Source organism: Argiope bruennichi, chromosome 3, assembly GCF_947563725.1.
Source record: "Argiope bruennichi chromosome 3, qqArgBrue1.1, whole genome shotgun sequence".
NCBI classification, from domain to species: Eukaryota; Metazoa; Arthropoda; class Arachnida; order Araneae; family Araneidae; genus Argiope; species Argiope bruennichi.
Genome location: NC_079153.1, coordinates 141,339,431 through 141,367,398, shown reverse-complemented (window position 1 = coordinate 141,367,398; position 27,968 = coordinate 141,339,431). Strand labels below are relative to the sequence as shown.

Below are 27,968 nucleotides of genomic sequence, written 5' to 3'. Positions count from 1 at the left end.
AGTCGATTCGTTTCATTTGTACATACATCATTTAGTTATTGGAAGGGAACATAGATGGCGTTAGATTGTTTGGGAACAACAATGACAACCACAGACCGTAACAACTTGCTACCTAGGTCAGGTAGCGTGTATTCAGATGATCAAGGTGCGCGAAACGAGGTGTGGCCAAGTACAAGGGGCTTCGAAATCACGTACTAGGAAGTGCTACTCATAGTAGAATGGAATGAATATTTAAAGTGGGAAATCAACTGTTGGAAATAGTTAAATCCCGGAATCCACTATGGGTGAGTAGAATCGCCATGTGATTGAAAACAGTTATGATACGTTCTGTGTTAGACTTGTTTTCGAATACCTTGGCAAAAAAAAAAAAAAAAAAAAATCTTTCCGTAGGTTATGATGTTTACAGATTAAAATAAAAATTATCGCTAGAATGATAATGAATGAATTAAAAAAAAAACGTTGTAAATTCAATTATTTGAGATAATCACAGTTTTTCATGTTCGCAACTTTTTGTTGCTGTTTATACTACGTTGCATGTTTTTTTTTCTTCATTGTGAAAATGCATGACGTTATACAGATGATAATTTTTTTATTTTTATTTTTCGCTTTATTATTATTTTTGTTTTGTTTTTGTAATTTGAGTATTTATTATCATAATTTATATCATTTATTTAGTATTTTAGTTTTATTTACAGTTTTTTCACTTTATTTTATTATTGATTTAATCAAAAACGATTTATAAAATTTGGTTTACAAATTTATTTTTCACTGAAATAAATTCAGTAAGAGTAGCTTCCATAACATTTGTGTATTCGTTTGCCAAGGAAATTGTTTTTAAGTCATTTAAAGATATTTCTAAAAATAATTTTTTTAGCAACCTATGCAATGGGAAAATTTACAAATAATATTTTTTATCATTTTTATGAGAAACTTTTTCTTTTGAATCTGATGTGAATTTTTACCTTGGATTTTGAACATTATTTACACTTGCCCTTAATGACATTTCAATTATTTACGTTTTTTCCTTAGAAATGGAAAAGCAAAATGACTGAGTTATAGGAAATTTAGAAAAAAAAAATCCCTCATTATTTGTATGCTGAAATGCTTTTAACGAAGTAAAAGAATAATAGTTTATGTCAGGCTTGATATTTAGTTTTTATATGTAGTCTGTTGTTTTAATTATTTCATGTTTGTAATGATGGTATTTTTGAATCGATTTGTAACTGACTTCCTAATGTGTTAGTGTTTTTCAATATTGTTTACATTTTTTGTCGATTCATTTTTAACTATTGTCATAATTATATTCAGCGTATTTCATTACCAATCGATCGATTCATTGAATTGAATTTTGATATATGGGAGTGAAATGAAGGAAATTTATTTCAAAATTATAATCATAAATAAAAGGCTGAAATAATAAGAGAAATGTTTTTTTTAAACATTAATAAAAGTTTTCCTTTCAACAAGTGTTATGAATATTTTTTATTATAAATATGTTATATTTTTGGATATGCTAAAGTTGTCATGCAAGTAGAAGATTGTACTTTTTCGCTACATTAAGCTGCATCTTTGATAGCATTGGAAGAGAAATAGGATTCACTGTTGCGAGCCATTAGGTTTCTGGTCCTGAATGGAGGACGATACATTAAACATTTGCAAGTTATTCTCCGAAATCCTATGTAAAGCATCTCTCCTTGAAATTCGAAACCAGCTAGAAATATAAATTGCAAGATACCAAACCAATAATTTTTTTTTTTTTCATTCTTTCTGTACAAATTCGTTTGGACCTGCTGAATTTTAAATTTATAGTGTAAAAAACCCAAAATGAACTGTTTATGTAGTTTGTATTTTATAAGTATTCATTGCATACTTCCCTGTTCTTGATGGCAGAAAAAAGAACAATCGGATTTTTTTCTTCGGCGAAAATGGTTCTTGTACCATTAAACACATTCATGAAGCACAGATAGGAAACTTTTTTCTCGGATATTCATTCATCAAGCTAATTGAATTTTAACAAAAAATATTTTCACAAATGCTCATTTCCCTTTTTATTCATTTTACTTTTGTTGTGATTCAGTTAAGTGTAGGCATATTATAATTTTAGTTTGTATTTAGAATTTATTTTCTTACGAATTCACGATGAGTCTTTGAAAGTAAACCGTTTATATTCCTTAAGTAAGAAAATGGCTCATTTTATGTCTAGGATTTGCATACAAAGCCATAATAAAATCTACCTGCTTTTTTATTTTCGTAATGACTGTCAACCCTATACCATATAAATAATCGATCAATAAATAATATCATTAAAATCTGTTTCACGCGTCAATTGCTAGATACCTTAATAGCTGATTCCTCATCGCTCATCTCGGTTGTTTTTGTTTTTTTAAATGAGGTCTCATTTTGAAAAACTTCTCCCCTCTAACAATGCTCGCACCCCTAAAATAGCTTCGTCAGTAGTAAAAATGGAGTTTTCTAGTTTATGATTTTGAATGAATGGAACAGTTAAAAGGAGCCTTTTTCCATTGCAGAGGCTTTTTTTAATGTACAGAATGATTTAGCTAGTACTTAATTATTATTATTATTTTGCAACAATCCGCTGAATTCTTTCGAATTTTCGACATCTGACTTCTCGAATCTCGGTACATCGTATGTCGGTTTAAAAGGAGAATTAGAAGGGAAAAAATTGTAATATATATTATTTCTTGTATTTCGAACAAGTAATAATTATTGATAAATGAAACGGAATTCATCGGAAAAAATGCACAAACCTATTCAATCGAGTTTTACATTCTAATCAACTTTAAGCAGAAAATGAATTTTCAAATTATTTAGCCTTTAGCAACCTTTATTAAAAATTTCATTCTTTTGGAAGATATTGCGTTTTTTCTGCACTTCAGTTGGGAAACATATTTAAAAAAAATATTACTCCTATTTTAAATTCCAACGGAGAGATCTAAGAAGATAAAATAAGAAATCCTTCTTTCTTTAGGCAATTCATATTCTTATACGAATGAAATACTTTCAAACTCAATTAATGTTTTTAATAATGTTAAGAGATGATGTGGAAGAAGTAAAAAAAAAGGTGTTTTTTTTTTCATACAAAAAGTATAAGTTGTCAGTAGCGAAGGTGTTGCACACTCGATATTGTCGCGGATTTATTTCACAGAAAGTTCTGTGTTTTTATTGTTAAACTGAAACAAAATAATTCTTCTGCTTATTTACGAGACAAGGTGAGTCAAAATCACTTCATTGTGCAACAGGTGATTCCTGTAATTATTTTGAAAATATTACCTGGAAAATTCATATATTCAAGCTAGGAAGGCAGGCATCGCATATAATCATTTAGCAACGCAGCATGCGTCGAATCTGAATGCAATTCTTGTCGAATTTCCTGTAGTATGTCTCTGTCGATGATGGCAGTAATGATTAGAAATAGGATGCCTCAAAGAAGTTAAAGCTGGAAAGCACAGAGATGCGCATCCTACAGTATGAACTGCTTGGCTTCATTCTACAAGATAATGTGATGCCTCCTTTGTTCACAAAAATGCGTAACTACCTCAATAGCATATTACCACATCAGTGTTTTGGCCATTGGTCCAGATATTTTCAGATCCCATTGTATAGATGGTGTATATACCTTCATGTCTAACAAGCATAGTTGATTTGAAAGCCTATGTTAGGCATGCTACTGTTAATATCGACAGAGACATGCTACAGAAAATGCATTGATATTTCATTTTTGATGCGATGTATACCATGTTGTAAAAGGAATAAAATTGGACATCTATCTGTCTGCTGTCATCTGTTTGTCTCCAAAGCTTAAATGCATCAATAGAAGTATGCATCTTTCTAATAAATATAGTTTTTGCATAGTAAAACTCTGAAATTATTTTGATTATTCTGTATTTTTTTTTTTTTTTTTTTTTTTTTTTACACATAATCGAACAAATTCTCCTTGAACTGATGGGGTTAATTTAGCCTCTGGTTGATATGATGAATGTAGCTTACACGGAAACTGGATCGCGCAGGAAATTTCACTCATTGGGAACAGAAAAAAAATATGCACTTGGGGACAATTCTCTGTAGTGAGTAAAAAGCCTGGATTTATTAAATATATTATTTTTGTTGACTTTCACGTTAATTTTTCATACAAACAAAATGATAGCACACCATGTGCATTCAGTTTATGCTCATCATCTGCACTTCGCCGAAGTAATTTTCGAACCTGTTGTACATCTTTTATGGGGAAGGGGGGGGGACAGTGGCGGGTTTCAGTTCTACTAAGCAGTCTAGGACAGCTAAGCAGAGAATAGACCGCAAGCGAATCGATTAGAAGACTTTATTTTCCTAGTTAATTACGTTTGTAAAAAATACAAATTCTGTGAATGATAAGCTATTAGGATATTATCAACGCTTAATCGAGTATAGTTGATCGGTTTCTTATTTGGTTCATTACGTTTCATTTGGTTGTTAGAATATTTCTAAACCCTGAACTTCGGTTTCAGTAATGGATGGACAGCATGGAATCATAATAGATAAAGATATATATTTTTAGAAAATAAATAACGTTTTTTTAAATAAAAGATCATCTAAAATAAATAAAAAACATACTGAAAGTGTGCGGAATCGAAAGTAAATTGATCTTATTAATAAAGGGATCTCATAATGTGCACTGCAGTAGTGTTGTAAAATATCTAAATCCGCCACTGGTGTAGTTAGATGACTTATGCAGTGACGTTTATCATGTGACTGCAATGCGCTTTGAATTTAAATATATTCTATGTATGATTTTCGGATGTACATAGAATTACACTTCCATCAAGTTTTTAAGTATATATTTTTTACAATTTTTTAAAATTTTGCATATAATATTAAAATTTATTTGAAATTAAAAGCAGTTTTATTTTTCGAAATTTGAGTCTTCTGGAAATATGACTTTCTTTATGAAGTGAGAACTCTTCCTGAAAGACAGCCGATTAGTATAGTTTCCGATTTTATTTTATTTTTTTTCTGTTGCACATGCGCAATAATAACGCACCTTTTTCGCCCAGTCACACGGTTTGAAAGAAAGAGAGTAGAGTGGAAAGAGGTGCCAGAAATAGAGAAATATGTCAGCGTGTCGTCCCAGTCCTCCGATTAGTTTTCCCGAATTCACTTTCGATTGTACATTAGGATGGTGAGAAAAAATAATAATATTGTAATACTGCGTAAAAGTTACGAAATGGTGAGAAACGTTATGAAGAAACAAATTTGATATTTTCCTCTCCTGCTTAACACTTTAAAGTGACAAAAATGGATTGTTTCTCATCATTTTATAAAGATTTCTTTCTTTTCATTATAGCTTTAGCTATTAAAAACTGTTTCATCCATAACTTCCCGTTGTATTTTTACTACAAAGTAAACAAAATTATGAGAAATGACTTTAATATACATATTTTAGATCCTAATCAGGACTTTATTTTTCCCGCTTCATCTTATCGATGAATTATATTAGTTCAATGTAGCAAAAGGTTATTTAAATCTTAAAAAATATCAACTTCGTTTATTTTCTTTGTTTATGGTATTACATGCCGAAAATAAGCTTCGGAACTAGAATATCGTTTGTTTGCAAATACAGAGCAAGAAACTGATAAAAATTTACAGATATTTATGAAAATAGTTAAGAGGTTAAAGTACGTTTCTAGACATTTCTCACCAAATGAATGATGAGAAAATTCCCATATTAAGAGCAAAGACGTATTTTCTAGGCTCAGCTTAGTGAGTGTGAAAAATGATCAGAATATTAGTGCTGAGAATTGTACGTTTTACTTAATTTAACCCAACAAAACTGTTAAAAGATAAGTGCATTCAGCGCTATTCCCAACCGGAATATTCCAAATGATTATGGTCTGAAGCTTTTCATTGACTAATTAGTCTTTAAATTTCGTCTGAAGCACGGTTCTCTTTCTATAGACCAATATCACGATCAACATTATGTTTTCAGCATGGACAAACAAAATGCAATTTATTCTTTCACAGAATTAGTCATTTCATGCAGAAAAGTAATGAGTTCTTCCGGTGACTTTAAGCATATAATTTGGTGTTTATGAAGTTTTTTGCTTTTAATGTTGAGAACTCTGGTATAAACGACTTCGAAATAAACCCCCCTCCCCCGAATCATTTTAGTACCATCGAGTTGTGCCAGGACCGATGATATTCAGTTCTTCAAAACATTTTATCATAACTGACATATTCAGAAGGTACATTTGACACTGACTGTTTTATGGTCACCATAAAGAATTAGTTATGCAGTATCCGAATTCTCCCATAAATCAGACGGACGGTATGATATGGTGAAAAGAAAAAGTGAAATGCCGTGAAAAAAAAATACTTCAGACGAACATCGAGACCATTCAATAGCTGGAATATTTTTTTTTTTTCTTCTTTTTCTTAATTTTTCTTATTTTCCTATTTTTGCCATTCACTTTTTACCAGTAAATAATATTCTAATTTTCAGTGTGTGTTTCGAATGTGTTTTTTCAATGTGTTATCAAAAACAAGAAAAATAAATGAAATGGATATACTTTCAGACCTAAGTAATCTTTTGCCATGCAATATACATCGAACTTTTAAGGCCCCTTTTTCTGTTATTTCTGTTTCACCTTCCACGCTCTTCTCTGAATCCACTTTTATTCTCAGACTTCCTGTCCTCGATGCTGTCTTCAGCAATCCGTCTTCTATTTCTTTGATACACCTTCTGCATTATCGTTTCTCACTTGTTACATCCCAACTGTCCAGTGGTAGGGTGCATTTTGTCATTCAACCTGAAATCAAGCAGCGGCAATGTGCTCCCTCCCAACAGATGCTTCATTTTAAGCTCTTGGTCCACCACTACACTTATCTTCATTTTTTAGATGCTTTAGAACTCTTTTATAACACTATTAAATGTTTTTAAAAAACCTTGTAATTGTAATTTAGAGGAAGCAAAAAAGTGATTCAGTATTTTTTATGTGGCATGTTTGCATGAAATGTGTGTGTGTGTGTGTGTGTGTGTGTGTGTGTGTGTGTGTGTGTGTGTGTGTGTGTGTGTGTGTTATTTTATGAAAGAGAACTTTAGTTATAGATCAACACGAAATGGTATAATCTTCATCTGTTGGGGAATTTGCCTATCTACTAAGCATTTTTAAAAAAATCTTTTGAATCGTAAAACTTTCCTGAAGTGTGCAATGCATTCAAATTATTTTGGAGCATTCCCCTGGCCACAGTAAATGGCGAACATTTATTTCCAAAATTCAAAGCAATGTAAACATATTTTAGGAATTATTGGAGACAAGATGGGCTGCGTCGTCTAAGAGCGCTGTCGGCTGAATATCCTTTGTGCCGAACGCTGGATTTTGATGAAGCAGTGCTTGTTTTTACCGAAACGAAAGTTCGGAATGAACAATCTTAAAATGTTTTGTAAAATTTTATTAATTTGCAAAATAAATAAATAAATGAAATGAAGAAAGAAGCTGCTGTACCAGATAAATGTACAAATGAATTCTGGATATTTTCTTTATTCTTTCCAAACTACTGGATCCCTGTAAGCCATTTCATGGCATAAAAAGCGATGAATCATCTCTAAGAAAGGAAATACTTGTATAATAACTAACAATTATGAGTTTCATTTTCTAAGGACCCCAATCGAAGCTGTTACGGCAACCCCGTACTACTCCACTTGCCAAGCACCGACTGGGATTACTTTTCGAATCGAACGAAAAGAAAACTTATAAACGTGTGTTTCGAATTTCCTGCTCTCGTTATGTCCAGTTGTTGCACCCCGAAAGGATGCTTCTTCAGAGAAACCTGTTTTGATTACAACAAAACAGGTAGTAAAAGCGTCCTTGACACTTGCTTTGACTCCTTTAATAATAATCCAAAAAACTTCCCAAGCATTCTACGATTTCTTTTTCAAACTTAAGGGTAGTCAAAAAATGTTTTGTGTGTGTGTGTGTGTGTTGGACATTTTATCATTCGTTAATGGCTGTGCGAACCTTAAAATAAATTTTTTTAAAGATTGTTTTATGTCCCGAATTAAATGAAATTATTTATAAGATATTATAAATAACATTTAATTATTTTCCACATAATAAAACAATTTTATCCTTTGTTTTGCGAATATAGATCGATTCAAACTCAATCAATGAAAGATGATTAGTTTTTACAGTAACCAAAAATTATTATTTTGTTCTATCAAATGCTGTCATTAGTAAGATAAGTGTATAAAAATCAATAGAATGCTCTTACATTATTCCATTTTATTTTCAATCATCATCAAACTTGACGTTTAGTTATGCGACTCATTTCGGTGTTCTTATACGAATTGCACAAGGAGAAAATATTGTGATCACCAAAATAGTCAACCTCAAAATTTTGATCAATCTCCAGGTTTCAAAACTCTTTAACCCAAAAAATATATTTTTGGAATTGCATAATATATGAACGCAACTCCAAAACATAACAATCTAAATTTAGCGTATTGTTTTATCACCTTAATTGAAAATTTGCTTCAAATATTGGTCAAAATCAATATATGGGAAATAGATCTGTGGACCAGTCATGTTTACGTGAACAACATAACTTTAAAAAGTTTTCTTGAATGAAGGAAATTTAATTATAATTTTACCTCCAGATTGTATGAAATTTAAAACCGTATCTGCCAAAAGCTGACTGTCTCTGTTGCATTTATGTGAGCGCAGCAAACTACATGAGTGTAGTATGTAGGCGTGATATGATGATATGAATATTGTAGAGATCAATATTTTTTAACACAATCGATCTAAGGAAAGAGTTGCGAGACTCAACAAACAATTTTTATCCGAACAACGAAAAGAATTTATTGCAATAAATAAAAAAAATATAATAACAATATACGGTAATTTTCTGCCTTTATATGGTAAGATTTTATCCTTTTCCTCCGCATGAGAAGGTTGTGGAAACTGTTTCGATGTCAGTAACCGGCCACTCTGATGCATGTCTTTGTTGCCTGATAAGATCTGAAACGGAAATATTTTGCCTCTCGAATATTTCTACATTATCTTTCAGTGCGTGTTTTCTTCAGGCGATGACACCGGGGTGTAATGTAGAGGCAAAGTGTTGTATGGGAATAACTAGCGATTTCCGGTTTTTGTATTTCGTCGATGTTTCAAGATTCTGAATTGAATGTTTCAATTTTAGGCAATTGAATAATCCTAGGTGGCAAGAGGAACAAACCCGTGGTATTTGTCGCTCCCCAAATGAGTTGTTAAAATTAGTCTGTCCTGCGTTTCATGTCTAAAGAAATATTCTTTCTTTATAATAAACATGAATGTGTATGTCTGTATATGAGCGATTTTTGTGACATCTTGTTCAGAATTATTAATAATTAAATATTAAGCGAAATTTTGGCATTTTCTCGTGATAATTTCCAAAATAATAACAGTACAAAAATAATTTTCACATCATTTTAAAGTTAAGATATCTTTTAAAATCTTATTTTATCATCATTAAAATATATCTTTTCAATGACATCAGATATTTAACATATAAATTAAATTTTTATTTTTAATGAATTTTTTAAAATATTTTAAGCATATTTTACAACAATTTTTTTCGCACAAAATAAAAATGAAATATAACCTGAAAGAACAGGTTATGCTCGCAAAGAAAGAATTTAATTTATAATAATTAATTTTAATTAATGTTTTATATGATATGTTATAATAATTTAAAAGTTTAATTAATTTAACTTTTTAATTTTGATAAAAGCTCAAATTAAAAGGTGGTCAAAATCAATATATGGGAAATAACTCAAATTGCAAACTTAACCTAAAAAAGTGAAATTTTGGAACGTCTGTAAGAAATGAATTAAGCATGAAGCATGATATTGTTACAAATCTGTAATTTTGCTACCCGGCACAAATAGTGTGATCCTGGAAAAACCGTTAAAACCTTTGTAAGATCTGTCCTGTGCGTGCTGAGTTTGGCGACTTGGTGACAAAATGGATCATACTGGAAAGTTCGAGAAGTTTCACGATCCATCTAGTAGGAACCGAGATACACCCAGAGACGTCCTGATTGGTCTGAAGATTCTAGCCCCGCCTCCCGAAACTATAAAAGACGGACACTCTGAAGCTGCGAAGAAGTCGTGTGTGAGAGGAGTCGAAGTCGCCGACGAGTAAAAGATTTTAAAAGATTAGACAGCAAGCAAGCTGCTGAACTAGCGATTAAATGCGCTGAGTTATTACAATTGAGTGGCGGTATTTGTAGAAAAAAATTTAGTAACAATATATACACTTTAATCCAATCCCAGTAGTTAATTTTTAAACAGTTAAAATTAGGCAAATATATCTAGTATAAAAAATGGTCCAAATGAAGTAAAGAATGCTATTTTATGCAGTTTGAGTCGTTTTATGCTTTGATAAATCTTATTTTTTTATGCAAACTGCCGTTCCAGAAAATTATATTTAGGAAAATATTTTTCCCCCCTTCATATTCCTACTAAATTATGAGATTCTTTAAAATTGACTTATGGTATTATAAAGAATGATAATTTTTCTCTCCAAAAAAATAAAGAATTTAATTACAGCTGTTAAATTTAATCTTCTGACCTTTTCCAAACAAAACATTTTCTGAGGCCTCTTACTATAGTTATGGCTTGAGATTTGTTATAACTACATTAAAGTTATTGGACTAACCATGACAATTCAATAACTTCATCATTTTTCTTCGGAAAAGTGTTCAGCCGAGATTGTATTTTTTTACCCAGAAATCTTATACATATCCTTTTAAATTATATCAAAATTCTCGATACTGCTATTATCGAGAATTTTGATATAATTCTCCCCCCGTTTTCTGAATGGGGTGGGATTTTAAAAAAATTATATATTAGCAGTCTATAGGCCCATGAATTCACTCCTTCAAGGGATTCCTCATATTTGACTTGAATCCATGAGCCATTTGAATTCCGCAGACCGGAAATAAATGCCGGATTGCCACCAAGTTATAATACAATAATATTTTTCACTTCTCGAATAAATGTAATTTTGTTTTAAATTTCGATCGGTATTTGTGTGTTTTTGGTTTCGCACTGAGACATTTGGTATTTCTTTCGCTCTTGGTACATTATCAAGAGGAACAACAATTTTGATTTTTCCTATTCAGGGAAATGAATCGGGATCATCAGTCGTTCAATCATTTCAATATGTCTCCAACATACTGACTGAGATCGCAGTGGCCTGGTGGTAAGGCCTCGGCTTCGGAACCGGAGGGCTTCAGGTTCGAGGCCCGATTCCACCGAAGAACCGTCGTGTAAGCGGGCCTGGTGCACGTTAAATCCGTCGGAGCCAAACGTCCTCCCACTGGTGTGATGTAGAAGTTTGAGAGGGGGTACTAACTCAGGTATCGTCCTCGTCATCTGACCACGGTTCGAAATTACGAGGTCCATCCTAAAATAGTCCTAGTGTTGTTTTAAAAAACGGGACTTCAATACAATTAAACTAAACCACCATACTGCATGAAATATCCATATTCAGGGGTGCAAGCGCAGCCCTAATGATACAGTGCTTTCGAAGATTTTTACCGAACTGCTTCTTTGCAGAAAGAACGCAATCGCAAGAAAAGTAGACTATCCATTAGTAGACATAATGACATGAAGAATTATGACTTCCTCTTTAAAAGTTCTACCGAGCATTGGGTGGAGTATCGTAGAGAAGATGATGGAGACCGAGCGGCACTTTTGAGGGGCGGTAAAATTTCACAATATGTGAAAGGTTTGTGATGCTATACACATTGATGGTGCAATAAAAGACTACTTCTAAGAAAAAGTAGACAAATAAAGTTTTAGTTAAAGACCGACGTTTTATTTTTAATTTTATTCATTTTTTTTATTAAATTTATATCGTAACACTTTCATTATAGTTCTAACTAGGAATTGATTAGTGTTTTATAGTCTATTTGCTCTTCGTTATGTGTTCTTTGATGTGGAGTTCATAATTTTAAACCATTGTGAATTAAACAGGGCTCAAACTAGCTGGCACTCTCTTTTCAAACTTTACACTATACTAGCATTCTGATTTTTCTGCACCAATATATTTATATTTGCATTTAAAAATAAATGTTTTTTTTTTTTTTTTTTTTTTTTTTTTTTTTTTTGCGTAGAACACTTTATTTATACAACTTCTTTGACTTGCTCATCATCGTTTGAAAGAAAGACACATTTTTTCTTTTTGAAAATTAGAAAATTTAATAGGAATTTTAATAAAAGCTAGTTCTTATATTTTTATATGTGTAGTTAATATTGATTTTACTCAGATGTGTGTGCTATATAACTTTTTTGTTCTCCCTTTTTAGGGATGAATGTATCGTTTTCGAGTAATTTAGTGAAAACATCTCATTTCATTTCATTTTTTTCTCACTTAATAGCCGAAGTTCATTTCTCAGTTAAGAGAATCAGAAAGTCATACTGAATCCTTACTAAAGCGAAAAAAAAAAAAAAAACAATAAAAATCTTAAATTAAAGCTTTTTTCCCCGATTTGGTCATTAACCTATGCCCCAGTTGCTATTATACAATTTTTTTAATTCCCGAGAAGGGGTAAGAGAATAGCAGAACATCGGAAAATTAAGAGATATCATTTAAAATAGCATAAATTAGGTTTCTGCGGAAAAAAAACTTCATGAGCAGCCTCTTGTCCGACCTCTGGCTATGGAAGCGAACCTTCAACTATTTTTTGCCACACAAGTGATTTATGCATGCCCCATTTTTTTACTCGAGATTTTCTTGGTTGAGCAGCGTTCACTCTGTGTTTTGTCTTGAGTGACGCGAGTCCAACAATGCGTTCTCATGGTGTTTGTTTCAACCTTCCCTTTCTCTCTCTCTGTGTGCGTGGGGGTGGGGGTTAAAGTTGGATTTACATTCAGCCAGCTATGTGAATCCAATAAAATCATGCGTGCGGAAAAAGAAGAGTGCGCATGCGCCGAAAGAGCGAACAATAGCGAGTGTTTGTCACGATGTGTTGCTACTATGCAGTTTTGGCGCATACAGATGCTCATAATTAAGTGGCTGTAAACTTTACTTAATGACTTAGCAGCAATCTATGTACGGAATTCCTTACGACTGAAAAAAAAAAAAGTGTCCGATAAATTCATTCTTTTAAAAAGCTCGATTTCTTGCATAAAGCGAAAATCAACGGAAGTATATTCTCCCCTCCACTTGCTCAGCATAACTCGGTTTCTATGAAGCTTCGTAACACAGTAAAAAGACTCGCATCAGCCTTTGTTCCTTATAACAGATTAGAGCAAAAATTTGATATAAATTTGCGGTTTTGATGTGAAACCCACACACTAAATTTCATTTAACCTGACATATTGAGTGGATTTTTCAATGGATTTTTTTCCAAATTTTGATACATGTGTACGATTTTGGTATAAATTTTATGCCGAATTTCAACCGCTAAAATTGATGCGTATTTTAGTTGTATTTACATCGAGGCAGCTGACCAGATAGTTTTATCTTTAGCCAATTTCGTCCAAACTTTGGTAACGACGTTCAACACTGACGAATTATCTGACATTTTTCGCACTTTGCATCATTAAATTATAGTTGTTTTTTTATAAAAATACTTCCATAGTATTTACCAGACAAAGAGACCTGGACACTCATAAAATCACACGATTACAATCGTTGATCGTTATAAGATTGTCTTAACAGAAAGTATTATGACGATCTTTATACTTTCTCTTTGTATATTCCGTATATAAAATAAAAAATTAAAATGTAAATTTATTTTAATTGAAATGACGCGCGTATATTAGTATTTCTGTTTGAAGATTAACTTCTAACAACAAAGCGTGGATATAGGTGCTAGTGTATTATTTGTAAATTGCGCAAATTATTCTACATAACAAATCATTAGACATAAAGCAGCCAATTTGGCTAGTATTGTTTTTTAAGAAAGAATAATAGAATTTTATTTAGAATTAATTAAAATTGTAAATTGCTCCTCCATAATTTCAGTGATTCGATTTTTATGTTTCCTTAAAACTTTTTTATTGTTATTTTGATAGGCAGAGAACCCTATAAATTTTAGAATAAGAAAGTCAGTTTTTCTTTAATTATTTTCTCATTTAAATGCACGAAAATGTCAATTAAAAATCATAATAATTTTTTTGGGTTACTGTTTTATTAAAATACCTGCATCAAAATTCAAATGTAGATAAGTAAAAAAAAATTTTTTTTTAAACTGAGGACAATGGGATTAAGCCTTGTTTATTGTAAACATCTTTTTGAAATAGAAAAACAGATCCTTACTTATGTTCTAAATTTGTATAGTAAACATTCGTTTATCCAAAAACAGAAGACACGGACCATTTTGGCATTTCGTTCAGCCCCATAAATGGACGGGGGAAAAATGTTATCGTCTTTGAACGTTATTAAATATAATGGAAAATTCTAATTTGATCCTGGAAAGCATTAACTTTAAAACGTGGAAGAATGGCGTGTTTTGTGAAATCCAAATGATTACAGACCTTTAAAAAAGCTGATCAAAAAGTTAATTTGTGATTTTAAATCGATTCAATCTCTTATTTGATTCCAGACGATTCAAATCCGAAAAAATGAGGATCAATTAATTAGCATATTCCTATCACCATACGAATGATATTTTTTTTAAAGTATAGGCGGAAAAGACGGTGAAGCTCGAATTTCATTTGCAGAAACAGTTCAAAACTTCCGATAATTCTAATTATATCAGTTAAACCTAATTACTTTTGCATATATTGGTTATGAATAAGAGTCAATTTTATCTGTTATCAAGCATCTCTGGTTCGTTTTCTGAAATTGCATCTACTAGAATATTTTGATGAATTAAAATATTTAAACTATCCACCCGCGATGACCAGCTGTCACCCACAATCTGTAAATAATTGGTAAAACCAATTTCTCCATTTCTCCACCCACAAACACTGTGCCTTTTTCGCTATATTTTATTTCATATAAAATTTATGTCACCAGGGGACATACGAATTTCTTATGAAATCAATGTTGCCCTTTTCTTTACCACCATCCATTTTCGAGAGATATTTAGAAAGCATTATTCCTCGGCGAAGAAAAACATTAATTGAACTCGCCCTCTAAAATATTTAATGTACCGATTTTGCAATTTTTTTAATTATTATTATCGTGTATGAAAGCTCACTACTCCTACACACGCCAAAAAGGTTCGTCAGCCCTTTTCACTTTTTTTTCTGAGAAATGATACAAAATTAAATTTACGTACAGTTACCAAAATCAACAACTGAAACGATTTTGTCTCCAATTATTTTCTCCGTCTTGCTCTATTATTATTATTATACAATCATAATTTTAAATAATACTTTCTTTTATTTTCATGAGATTTGTAGCATTAAAATTGTTCAGTATTTAGTTCAATGTTAAGTTATTAAAAATGCTCAGTATTATTATATTAAGATAATTCATATGAGATAATTATATTAAGATAATTCATATGAGATAATTATATTAAGATATTCATATTAAGATAATTCACCAAAGACGGCTAGTATTGCCAACAATAATTTACTCATGTCAGTCAATTTTGATTAATTTCATCTATCCCAATAAAAGTATAATAAAAGTTCAGTTAAATAATGATATAAACACAATTTTCTATGGTTAGTTATAACTTATTAATGGTTAGATATATTATTTCAAAATGGTGAAATTGTCAAGTTGGCGATAAAAAAAATTGGCGAAATCATCCTAATTGTTAAGACTGAGAGCTGTTTCAAAGTCTTCTTTATATGACAATATCTCTCGAATCGGAGATGAAGGGAATAGAACTGACGACGTATCGAGATGTCGTGAGCATTCATATAAAGCAAACACTTTCGAAATCAGTTGAATGATTGTGGTTGAAAACTCTCCAAAGAGAATACATAGTGAAGTGTTTTTGATTTTTCGCAAAACCCAGGCTGAATGATCTAGAAGCCATAAACTTTCATATGAAGTAAATGCCTTCGAAATCGGTTCAGTGATTAGAGCCAGCAACTCTGTTTTGTGATATTCCAACAGACAATATACAGATAGTTTTTTTTTTTTTTTTTTCTATTTCTTTCGAAAATAAAGTTGGTGGAAGCAACGGCCCTCTATGACATATCTGGGTATCATAGGGTTCCCTGTGAATTAAAACTTTGAAATCAACTCTGTGGTCGGAACTGGGCTTGGTTCATGAGTTTTCCTTATTGTATGAAATATATAAAAGTAAAGCTTGTTTTGAAAAAGTAGCCATTGATTTTTTTTAAAGTTTTTCCAACTTTAAAATTGCATGGATATAGCTCAATTTTTAGAGATTCCAGATTTCTTTGTCCAAGCCATGGCTAAAGACAACAGATGAATCGAGTAAGGAGGCCGAAAGAATAAAAGAGCCTGCATGAGAAAGAATTCGATTTTATATAGTTTTAGAAGGGATTTACAAATATTAACACTTTGATTCTGTGAGAAAGTTAAGTCCGCGCAATTCTTAAGTTAAAGTTACAGTGAAGACGGAATTCAATCCATTAAGAGATTATGTTAAGTGTGAAGCTAATTGAAATTATTGCTTAGATATCTCCTGTAGAAAACGTAGAAATTCTTTCTGAGGTGAAAGAAACCCAGAATTTCTGTGTTTTTATTTTTTAATTGTGCAAAACAAAAAACGCATATTTGCTTTGACCGTTACTCCAGAACTAGAAATAGATTTAGGCTTTCACAGCCACTACGATATTATGCTTGGGAGAAACAGTACAGAAAATTATAAGAAGCGTTCCTCTAAATCATATAAATTTAGAGCGATATTTTTCTCCTGGAAGGGGCAGCAGTGGCTATTATTATGCCACCGTAGTTAATGACAAAGTTTATTGAGTTTTAAGAGAGTTCATAACAATTGAAATCTCGTCTAATTAAAAATTGATTTGTCATTGAAAGACAAAATGAAATTTGCTTGTTATCAACTAAGAATGTCTCTGTATGTGAAACTCGTAATTCAGATTAAATAAAAAGGTAGAATTGGTTTTTAATCGGGGAATATATGTGTGCCAGACCTCACGTTGCCTTCAAACTCAAAATTTTATACAAAGCTTTCAGTGGGTGGAATCTTGCCGTTTCCATTTTGCAATGATTTAGCTCCTTCTGATAACTATCCAAACAGTGGGGGGTGCCCTTTTTGGGAACAAGGCTTTTTCCAGACTTTCGTTCATAAATTGCGCAGGCAAAGGATTCTACGGGGAAGTATTTGCTACAAATATTGAATGCGATACTTGGACATGCATGACCGGTTATTTGTTTCTGTCTCTTCCGTAGGTCAGTGCGCCAGATGCATGACGAGAGTGCCGTACGGGACCCTGATAGCGACCATTTTCTGCTGCGCCGGAGTACTCACCTTCCTCACCTGCCTTTACCCCGCCGTGCGACTCACGCTGCGGATGTTCGAGGACCTCTTCACCTACAACCTCGAATGGTGAGTAAGCTCCTTCTCCCTTCTTTTTGATCCGATATTTTGCACTGTGAACTTTTTTTTGCGGTACAATTATCAATCCTGACTGTCTAAATCATCTGAGAAGGGTGAAATCTCCATAAATCATTGTGATATTAATTAAGATGTTATAATGGTACTTCATGACGTTCCGTTTCGATATATTCAGTGATTTTTAAACTTCTCATTCTCGGATCTCTTTTGAATCTAGACTTTTCCCAAGGCACCAGTACTTTTTAAAAAGTAATCCATGATTTGTGTAGAGGTTTGTTAATAAAACTCATTTTAGATGACATAAAATTTTATCGAACATATTTTAAAAATCAGTGGGATGGGTGATTTAATAATAATGTGAACATTTGTTTCTAATATCAGTGTGGTATATTTTATTTCAGATTGTTAATCATGTCATTTTTTGTCTTCCTCATCGTTCTTTCGTCTTTGACACTACACAAAAGTTAGTTATTATAAATTATTTTTTATTATAATTAAATTTAATAAAAAAAATTTAAATTTAATTTAATTTATCAATTTTATTTTTAAAATTTAATTAATTTTTTATTGTAATTTACTTGTCAACTATTTTTCACGATAAGTGCTAAGCACGGCCAAAATAATTTGTGCTCCAAGATGAAAAATAAAAATAAAAATTATGTTGTACAAAATGCTTCATAATAAATCCAAGAGCTTCAAACTGTTTTCGAGAGTCCTGACTTTCTTTTCTGGCCTCCTTCTTCAGGTTGAATGAACTTCAACTCGTCTTCATCATTGTGGGCTCCTTCATGGGACTCCTGGCCGTGACACTGCTTATCGTCGGCATCTGTTCCACGGGAGCCACGAGATCGAAAGTATACAGAGGATGGAAATCCCGTGTAGGAGGCAGAATTTCTTCAGCTTTGGTGAGAGTATTTCCTATATTTTTTAGTGAATAGTTGTGAATTTCAGCTGTAATACAAAGATTTGATTCAAACTGTACATTAGCTATAAAAATATTTTCATTGTCTTTTTCTTGGGATAACACTTTCATTTCATTAAGCCACAAATATTAAAACAAAAAACAATGCTTTGAGACTGATAATGCTTCATTCATTGCTTAGCAGTATTTAAATTTAAGCCACGTGCAAGTCAAAAATATACAAACACTTTCGGATGCATATGTTTTTTAGAATTTTCCAGGAAAGGTAATCAAACTGCCCTTGAACTTCATATATGCTTTAGCTTCAGTAAAAATTCGTTCACAAGAATATTTATCAGACCTGTCAGAAATTTATGAAGAAAAAAAAGATTTAAGTCATTCATTTCACATGAAGCTAATGATGGTTTGCAACTTTCATGAAAAATATTCTTTGCCTTGCCCATACATAGATAATCTCACTGAATCTTTTAATATCTTGCGTGATCTGTAATCATACTTTCTACATCGGAAGATACTAATGTTCATTTCTTTCGTGTCAAGAAATAATCTGATGTTAATATCTGTTATAGACTAGAGGTCTACTATTCAAAAAAAGCATTGTCAATGCTACTACGAGACTCACTTCGTCTAAACGGGATTGGCCAAAAATGATTGGTGAGAATCTATTAATTTCCCCCCTGCCCCCATTAAGCCTCCCGTGGAACAACAAATGTCCATTTCGTAACATTGATAACATAAAATTGTTGCCCTTAAGTGGAAGTTAAGCTGTTCCAGAGAGAAATAAGTTTGTTGCTGTTTTCAGTATGGAAGATGGTGACAGTATCGGTATAGATAGTAATGGATCAATAAATAATCACTTTGTTTTAATTCTGAGTCTTCAACCTCAAGAGGCAAGGAAATCTTCATCTTCTATTTGTAACATTATTTTTCTCTATGGATGTGGCTGACTTTATATTTTATCGATCAAGTACCACTTAAAACCTTTCAAATAGGGAAGGCATCAATCAACTTCTCAGGAAGTTTCGCAACCGTCCAGTTCAATAGAAATCATCTCCAATCAAAATTTCGATTAATAAATAGCTCGTTCTTTCATATGAATCACTTCAGTTTCCTTTAGCGAGTAAAAGAAATAATGTCCGTGAGAATAGTAAAATGCTGAGCCAATGCGGAAACAATTTTCGATTGCACCTTGCTTCAGGCCAGTTTTTACCAATTTTTGTATAACATAAAATAGACTTCGACCGAGAGACCAATTTCAGTCTTCATTAAAATTGTCGTTCTAAAATACATACACATTGTTTTAACATAAAGTGTATTAAATGAATATATATAGGAGCTGCATTCAAGAGATGACAGACATGTCTATGTCATTCTTTTAAAGTATGTTTTTTTTTTCTGGCTATACAGTAATTTAAAATCGCAATGCATTTGTTAACATTAAAATTCAAGACGTTTTTTGATTTTCAAAAGTAGTAAGAACACCCTCCATTTCTTCTGAGATAAATTATCGTAATATCTTCTGATCTATTTTTTTCCCGGTATACGTGAATAATCAATCTTCGGCAAACATTGTCTGGCCAAACCGGTAACATTTTAACCGCATGCATTGATATTTTCCCCTAAAGTTGTTAAAGCTTATAGTTTTCTGTTACATTCTATAAAAACAATATTCAGAGTCATTGTCGTTGAATATGAAATAGGCGGTATATTTCTATTTACTGATGATATAGGGGGTTAGAATACCTTTAAAAGGTCCTTGATTTTTTTTTTTTTTTTTTTTACTTATACAAGAGCATTCTGTTAATTGAAAGGAATTGGACTGACAACAACTAAATGTCTTACAATTAATAATTGTAATCATATTTTGTGGACGATAGTCGGCATGAAAATATAACTGTTGACCTCGTTTTCCAGTGCATGGCTATTGTTTACATCATCAATTTGGTGTGGCTGGCTATCGCTTGCTGCTTAGTGGTGGTGGTGTTTGTTTTCCACGTATGGAGAGGTCTCTGCGAAAACTCCACTGACTGCGTCGATTTGCAACAATTCCGTAAGTTTTTTCCGATATTAATACTGTTGTTAAAAGATTGTTCCTCTGTAATACTGTTATGTTTTTTATTGAAACTCTAGTTTTTCACTTTAAATTGCAGATTTCATGTTCCCAAATGGAACTGATATAAATACACTGCACATCTGCAAAAAGAAGAAAATGTTTTGTACCGACACCGTAAGTTTCTCTCTGGTCATTTTTAATTATTATTCTTATTATTATTTTCTCTCTGGTTATTATCATGGTTTTATATTAAGGCCTGAATTTCGAATTTCCTATTTTTTGCATTCTTTTAATCATTTTCCTAATTTCAAATCCTTTTAATTGTAATAGTTATATTTTTATTAATAGAAATTAGATTATATAATTATTTTATTATTTTTAATTAGTTAACTAATTAGAATTTAATAGCTGTCTTTAAAAGACAATAGGATTTGGTTAGATTTATCTCCCGAAACTATGAAATCTGTCTCTGATATATTTGTATTATTTTCTATTTCTTTATTAATGTGTACTTCCTTCTTTTTGCCATTCATTTTTGTATCATTAGCCAAAAATTTATCCAGAGCATTCTTTTAACCATCATTATTTTCTAAATTTCACTTTGATTTTTTTACTCGATTATTATCGATTCATTCTATGGCAAATATAATTAAAAATACAGTTTTTATTAAATAATTTTGAGTTAGATTTGTATACTTATTATGATTAATAATCACAGAAAAGTGATAGGAAAATTAAATATTGCGTTGCAAACTCATATCATGTTACTAAAAAAATTTATGTATTTATAATAGAAATTTGATTTTTATAGAGTAAATGTATTTAACTTTTTGTATTAACTTTTATTTATTTAATTTTAAGTATTTATATTTAACTGAATTTCGAATTCCAGAAAACAGCAAACTTTCCCATGATTGCCCATTTTAAAGGCATTAGAATATTGAACAAAATTCCTTCTAATTATACTGTTTGCTTGCGACAATCAACCGGTACTTTGAAAAGCTGATGAATATTCTTAAATGACGTTGAACAAGCGTTCAACAAAAGTCTGAAGGGAAAACTGAAAGACATTAGGAGTGGAGGAGCTTCCATTGACCAAATGAATGCAGAAAAGTTGGATTCTTATTTATCGAACTTATCATTTATTCCTGATGGCATTTAAAAGCTTATCGTTCAGTCTAATACAGTGGAACCTCATTTACCGAACATAATTCTTTCCAGAATCTTACTCGTAATGCTAAACAATTTTTTTTCCATATTTTTTTATTCTGACGCAAAATGTCGCTCCATAACTCCATAAGCTCTTCGGTAGTTCTGATTATGTTCTTCCATCAGCTCATCGATGTCATTGCTCTGCACCTCTAGCCCCATGATCTTGACCAAAGACAAAATCTCGTCCATTAAGGCTCCACAAGTATTTGCTGAAAATCCTTCTAAAACACTATACAGCCAAAACTTCTTCCATGTTGATATAAGGACTCTCTTCAAATAAACGCTCAACCCAGACTGATACAAGCCAATGCAGTACGTGACGTCCCTCGCCGCTCGTCCTACGAAACATCGCTCGCTAACCGAGTCACTTTTTGTTTTGCTTCTGCGAATCAGTCGTTAAGCGAGGTTTGACTTATTTAAAATGGCGACTAATAAATTACAGATAAAAAAAATTTGTAATGATAAGATTTCTTTTTATAATCTGGGAAAATGAATATGGAATTAATTAGTAGTAGAATTTTATATTGATTTAAATGGAATTAACTTATCGTAAATATGGGGGAAAATATTAAAATATCTCCATTTCGTGACCTCTTTTGGGGTCTTTAAAAGTATATTTTAAGTATATATTATTTATATTATTTAAAAGTATATATTAAAGTAAATTTTATAACTGAAAAATATATTATTGCTCCATAAGAATTCTGATCACAGGTTATAAATAGTATTCCGCCGATTTTTTTTTTTTTTTGCTTAATTATAGATTAGTCCCTTTTCAATATACTTTGTGTATGATCGAATGCTTTTTTCAAGTTAAACAGTTTTGATTTGTGTGCTCATTTGCAGGTTATCTATGCAGAGCCGTACTACATTTTGTCCTTTGCTGCTTCAATTGTAGTTATTATAAGTTTGGTAAGTAATTATGAATGTCATCTCATTAACCTCACTCAAATGAAAGTTAAGACTAATGGTTATAAACGCAAAATATTAGGTTTTCCGTGCTACGTTGGTCAGAAATCCAGTATAAGGCTATTAATGGGCTAAGTGAAATTAAAGCGACAAAGGAAGTCAGGTCATACTTGGATCTCTCGAAACAAGCTGGGCTCTCACCATTCTTATATTGATTGATGGTGCTTCTGAAACTGATATTCGGATGTTTAAAACAGAATATATTGCACAGAATTTCCTCGTTATGTCTATAACTAAAAGTTATAGACATTACGAGCTCGGTTGATCACACCTAGTTATAAATATAAGAAACATTGCATTATGTCATGTGACAAAAACTCAGTCACACTGACATTCTCTATTCGGTTGCAAAGACCGGATCCACTCATACATTCTGTTGATCAAAGCTGCATTAATGCGCACTTTTAAAATGAATCTATGTCGTCTTCTAAGGATACAATAAAAAAAAAATCTCTTCCCTTTCACTCAACTGCACATCAATTATTACCACTACAACGCTAAATCAGATTTCTCCTGATGTACACAGCTTTCTATAAAACAAAACAAAATAATAATAATAATAATCAGAATTCTTCCATATGAAATGAAATAGCCCTAACTATAGTCCCATTTTTGTTTCGGCTGATATTCTGTTTCAGAAAAAAAAATCTTTCACTCTTTGGTAGTGTCTATGAATGAAAATATGTTTTTCAAGAATTATAGCAAAAGTCAGTGGCTTTGGCATTATTGATCTAAACCCTACAATGTTATCGGAGTATAATTTTAGTCATTAACTATTGAGTAGAATTGTAGAATTGTCGATTAGTAGTTATTTCGTCTAATAGATTATTCGGTTGCGTTTGGAAAAAAAGTGAAACGCTACAAAACCAACCTCATCAGCCGTAATTCTTTCTTTCACATCGCTGAAAGGCAGAAAGAAGAGCTCCGGCTTCAGAGTTATTTTTTATGTACTATATCTGCTACAACTGTAGAAGCACCCCCGAAATATCGCCTCTCCACCACGAACAGACCTCACCAGCCATAATTCTTTTATATCGATGTAAGTCAAAAAGAACAGCTTAGTGTCAATTCATCGAAGGTTATGCATACAGTTACTGAATTTAGACTATCCACCGCTAATCCTGATGACCGATTACAGATCCTGTGGTAAGTTACAGAAAAGCCGTAATCGATAGTTACATCTCCCGCAGGAGATATGGACAGAATGCTCTTGCAGGGATACCGTTTTAGCTTCATTCATATAGAACGAGGCGCTTTTGGTGTTTTCAACAGTTGCGTAAATGTTTGAATCAAGTGTGCTGGTCAGTGAATGAGAAATTCGTGAATATTTGTGCGAATTCAATTAAGAGGGGGAATAATGCAAAATCAGCAAATTATGTGAATTGCATGTGACTTAGGAGTGTAGTAGGCCAGCACTGGTTTCTTTTTTGAACTCGAAATAAATAATAAAAGTTGTAAGATAATTCCTTAAAACAGCGCGATCTTTGTCTTACCCTTATACTCGAAAATACGAATGCAGTTTCGATTCAATAAAAGTAATAAGTGACAGGCAGTAGGTAACAAGTAGGGATTAAAAGCAAGTTACAAATATTTGAAAGGATTTTATGTTCTAATTCTGAAAACCCGGGATATTTTTCCAAACCTAGCTCTAATGAGTTGGCGAGTGTGATGTAAAAAGAACGTGATATCAGATATGTTCCGTTTTGAATAAGTTAGAAAATGATTGTCACATAAGCTACATTTTTTCACTTCAGAATATCGAACTCGCACATAAAGTTTTGTAGGGAGTAAGAAGAAAATGCCCCGAGCTCAACGCATTTGTATTTATTACAATTTTATTATTTCTCCGCGACCCGTCTGAGGTAAAAGGTCTGCCGCCACCAAAGCTATGATATACTCATTCATGGCGTGTTTTTAAATCGAAATTATTTATTTATAATTTGAAATCAATATAAATCTCAAAATTTATTCTTTAAAATTTTCACTATATTCATTTTTTGAACTATATTATGCATTATGTTAATGCTCGCTCAAAATTGAAATATAAAATAGTTTGTTTCATTGTTTTCTTGCTAATGTTTGCCATTTTAGGACTTTAATTTCTAGTTAAATATACATTTTTGATGTAAAAAAATGTTTTTTTTTTCTTATTATTATTGCAAAACGATACCTTGCTTAGCTTTCTTATTATCAGTTTCATTCTGCCGAATATCACACAGGTCAGAGCAATCCATTACTGCTTTATAATACCATTGGGGTGACTACAGGCGCGATATTTGAAATTTATCGTTGTATCATGGTATGAAGAATATTTTGCCGATTTTGCAATGACGTTTTGCTGGTTTTAAAAGTCAACGTATCACTTAATGATCACATTAAAATTATTTCCCTTTTAAATCCATCCAGTAGTTTGCATTTTTTTTTTTTTTCTATATTAAAAACCTTTCGTGAATGATGATGCCACCATCCACCGCGCAGGAATTGTTTAACAATAACTTCGAAACCATGATTCTGATTGCCTGCATTTATCATGGCCACCACAAACTTGAACTCACATCTGGACCTTGTAGAATAATGTACTAACAAGTTCGGATGTTCTTGCTTGCCTAATGTCGATATTTTCTAAACTTAAATACATTGCAGGGTCTAGTAGAATCGGTGTCTAACCGCATACAATATGTACTTCAGGCACAAATAAAATACTGAATCAAGGCATCCATTTCATTTTCATAGTTTCTAATTCACATGTATATGTCTACCTTTTTGCTATGTCTAATATATTCATCTGTACACATTTAATGTGAATGTTCAGTAGATGCCTCAGTCAGTTATATAGACAACTTATGTGTGATTTTTTTTCTTTATTATTTCTAGCTCCATTATATCATGTGTCTAGCTGCCAACTACACAAGAATCAAAGATCAGGAAAAGTTTAAAGATTTGCAGGAGTTACAATATTTGCAAGATTCGGAAATGGGGACGTTACCGAAAGATCGCTTCTAGGACGTAAGCCAAGGAATTTTTAAGGAGGAGAAATTGCTTGGAAGAAGATAATGGTTATAAGCAAACAATATCGCTCAAAGCATGAGTTTCGATCCAAGCTTGAAAGTAAACATGGGAGAGTAATTACTTCCTTTGTCTGAAACCAGCGAAAACTTATCAACTTATATTTCGGTGGAAGTTTCCTTCTTGAAAATTTCTTGGCAACTGTGATGGACCTGTCTTTTTTGTATTCCAGAAAATTGAATCTATACCTTTCTTTATTCCTACTGAAAGAAAAAAAAAAAAAAAAAAAAAAAAAAGATCGGAATGCGGTATGGGAATACCTTTGTATATAGTACCAATGGTAGGCGCGATTATCTGCTATGTATTTACTGTCATTCTCCTGTTTTATACTTCATTGCCTACCTCTTTGCAAAGATTGTATTTACTTTTTTTTTTGAAATCAAATTTAGTTCTAATCTTATTGAAACTTGCTATGTCAAAGTGATATTGCAGTTACATGTCAAACATTGCTGCCCTTCATTCCAAACTCTGTACAATGACGTCACTCCCTTTTTTTTTTCACCATATAATGGATTCCAATATTAAATTGGTGCAAGCATTTGATATGAGCTTGAATCGATTCCATTCATTTTCTTTAAGAAATTTTTATACAATTTTACGTAAATGATCAGAACGGCTCGCATTTATTCATATACGTTGCAGAATCGCAATCAACGTCTTAGAAGCATTGTTTCCGGTTTCATCAGAGAGAAAATATACCATCAGAATTAATAAACATGTTCTTTTCATATTGTTTAAATACAATGGCATAGCCAAGGGTTTTGCTGCTCATGATCCGATGCCGCTCCATGGCAATGTGTAGAGTGGGGCCATGGAATCAATGCTGTGAAGAGAATTTCTTCATGAACGCTTCTTTTTAACTAAAAAATACACTAAAAAACGTAATCTGTCCAATGTGCAAATATGAATCACAAGAAACTCATTTTACAAATTTTAGTTGAATCAATATTTTGATCTTTAAAATAATATCCGTTTGGAATAATACATTTCCCTAATTTCCATTTCCTTCCTTCAAAACTTCCACAGGAGTCTCAAAAGTCCGCATTGTCTGACTTCCGCCTGCATTTTGCGGGAACAGTATGCATATATTGCAGGGATCCGAGTCTGATGAATAGGGAGAGCGATATCAGAAATTTGCGGCCAATCACTGTAGAATGTTTACAGTGGTGATCTTTAATTATTGCTCTCTAATAATTGCTCCCAAACAGAGTGATCTCACCAGTTAGGTCTTTCCATTAACGAGTGGAAACGACATTCGCCATCGTTAAAATGCTGGATCCATTTGAAAAAAGTTACTTTCAGCAGAGCGTTATTTTCATAACCAACCTTCAACATATCTCTCAAACTGCACCAAAAATGTGATACTGAAACTTTGTCCTCGACTCACCATCCATGCGGAAAGATCAGACAACTGGTACAGGGAATCCTAGTGGCTTGTGCCATTTCCTGGATAGTTCTCTGCAACAAAAATTGGATAACTTCGGAAACTGTGATTAACAAAAATGCTAATATGAGTCGATTATGAACAACGATGTATATGAATAAATGCACCTGGCTCAACACGAAACACTGTAGGCGAACATTTGCTCATTACATGTTTTTCATCTTTCTTTTTTTAAATATTATATATCGTTGGTTTTTATATTATGTATTTCATATTCATAATTGTTTTTTTGAGTAAATCTGCTCTGAAAATGTTTTTGAATATTATTTTTCTTATGTAATCTTAAATTTTGGGTACATTTTGTGTCATTTTAGATTTTAGTTGACTGCTGGTGATCTCAGTGCTATCAATTTGTATGTAATATATACAGTCATTTTAGAGATACGAGACTGATGATAAAAAGACTAACATAGAATGGAAATGTGAATTATTTTTATGGTAATATTTATTTATATTTAATTGCATTGTTATGTAATATATAATGTAATCATATGGATGAATAAATTCATTATTTATTTCAATAGCTTATGGGAACAGTGTTAAAAAGCATACTTTCATTTGTTTACTAAAACGGTGGATATATTTTTTTAATTTAGTTTCTACTTTTTATTCTTTCATTTATCCTAAATAATACGGAATCTTCACATCATTTTCCTTTAACCCATTAAACAGACGGTGCCATTCATATGGAGTTAAAATGTTTCGATTCGTTTAGTTTTGAAACAGCATACTGCCATTGAGAACACATAAAATTTCAAACCCCTATCTCAGGAAGAAGAGAGAAAAATTGATTTCGAAATTCA

General features: G+C 32.0%; 1 protein-coding gene across 1 annotated transcript; it reads left to right on the top strand.

Annotated features, from left to right (window-relative positions):
• Nucleotides 1–27,693, top strand: LOC129963521 (neuronal membrane glycoprotein M6-b-like). Its single transcript, XM_056077951.1, has 7 exons — nt 1–284; nt 17,334–17,490; nt 18,245–18,404; nt 20,336–20,471; nt 20,572–20,648; nt 22,533–22,598; nt 25,530–27,693. Exons 1-7 carry the CDS (start codon nt 281–283, stop codon nt 25,656–25,658), a joined length of 729 nt encoding a protein of 242 aa, XP_055933926.1. The 5' UTR covers nt 1–280; the 3' UTR covers nt 25,659–27,693.
• The last annotated feature ends 275 nt before the right edge of the window (nt 27,694–27,968 follow it).

Excerpts from the sequence above, each read along its gene's own strand:
- LOC129963521 (XM_056077951.1), top strand. Across the intron at positions 20,472-20,571 it reads CGTCGATTTGCAACAATTCC|ATTTCATGTTCCCAAATGGA; the intron begins GTAAGTTTTTTC and ends TTTAAATTGCAG. Across the intron at positions 22,599-25,529 it reads TTGTAGTTATTATAAGTTTG|CTCCATTATATCATGTGTCT; the intron begins GTAAGTAATTAT and ends TATTATTTCTAG.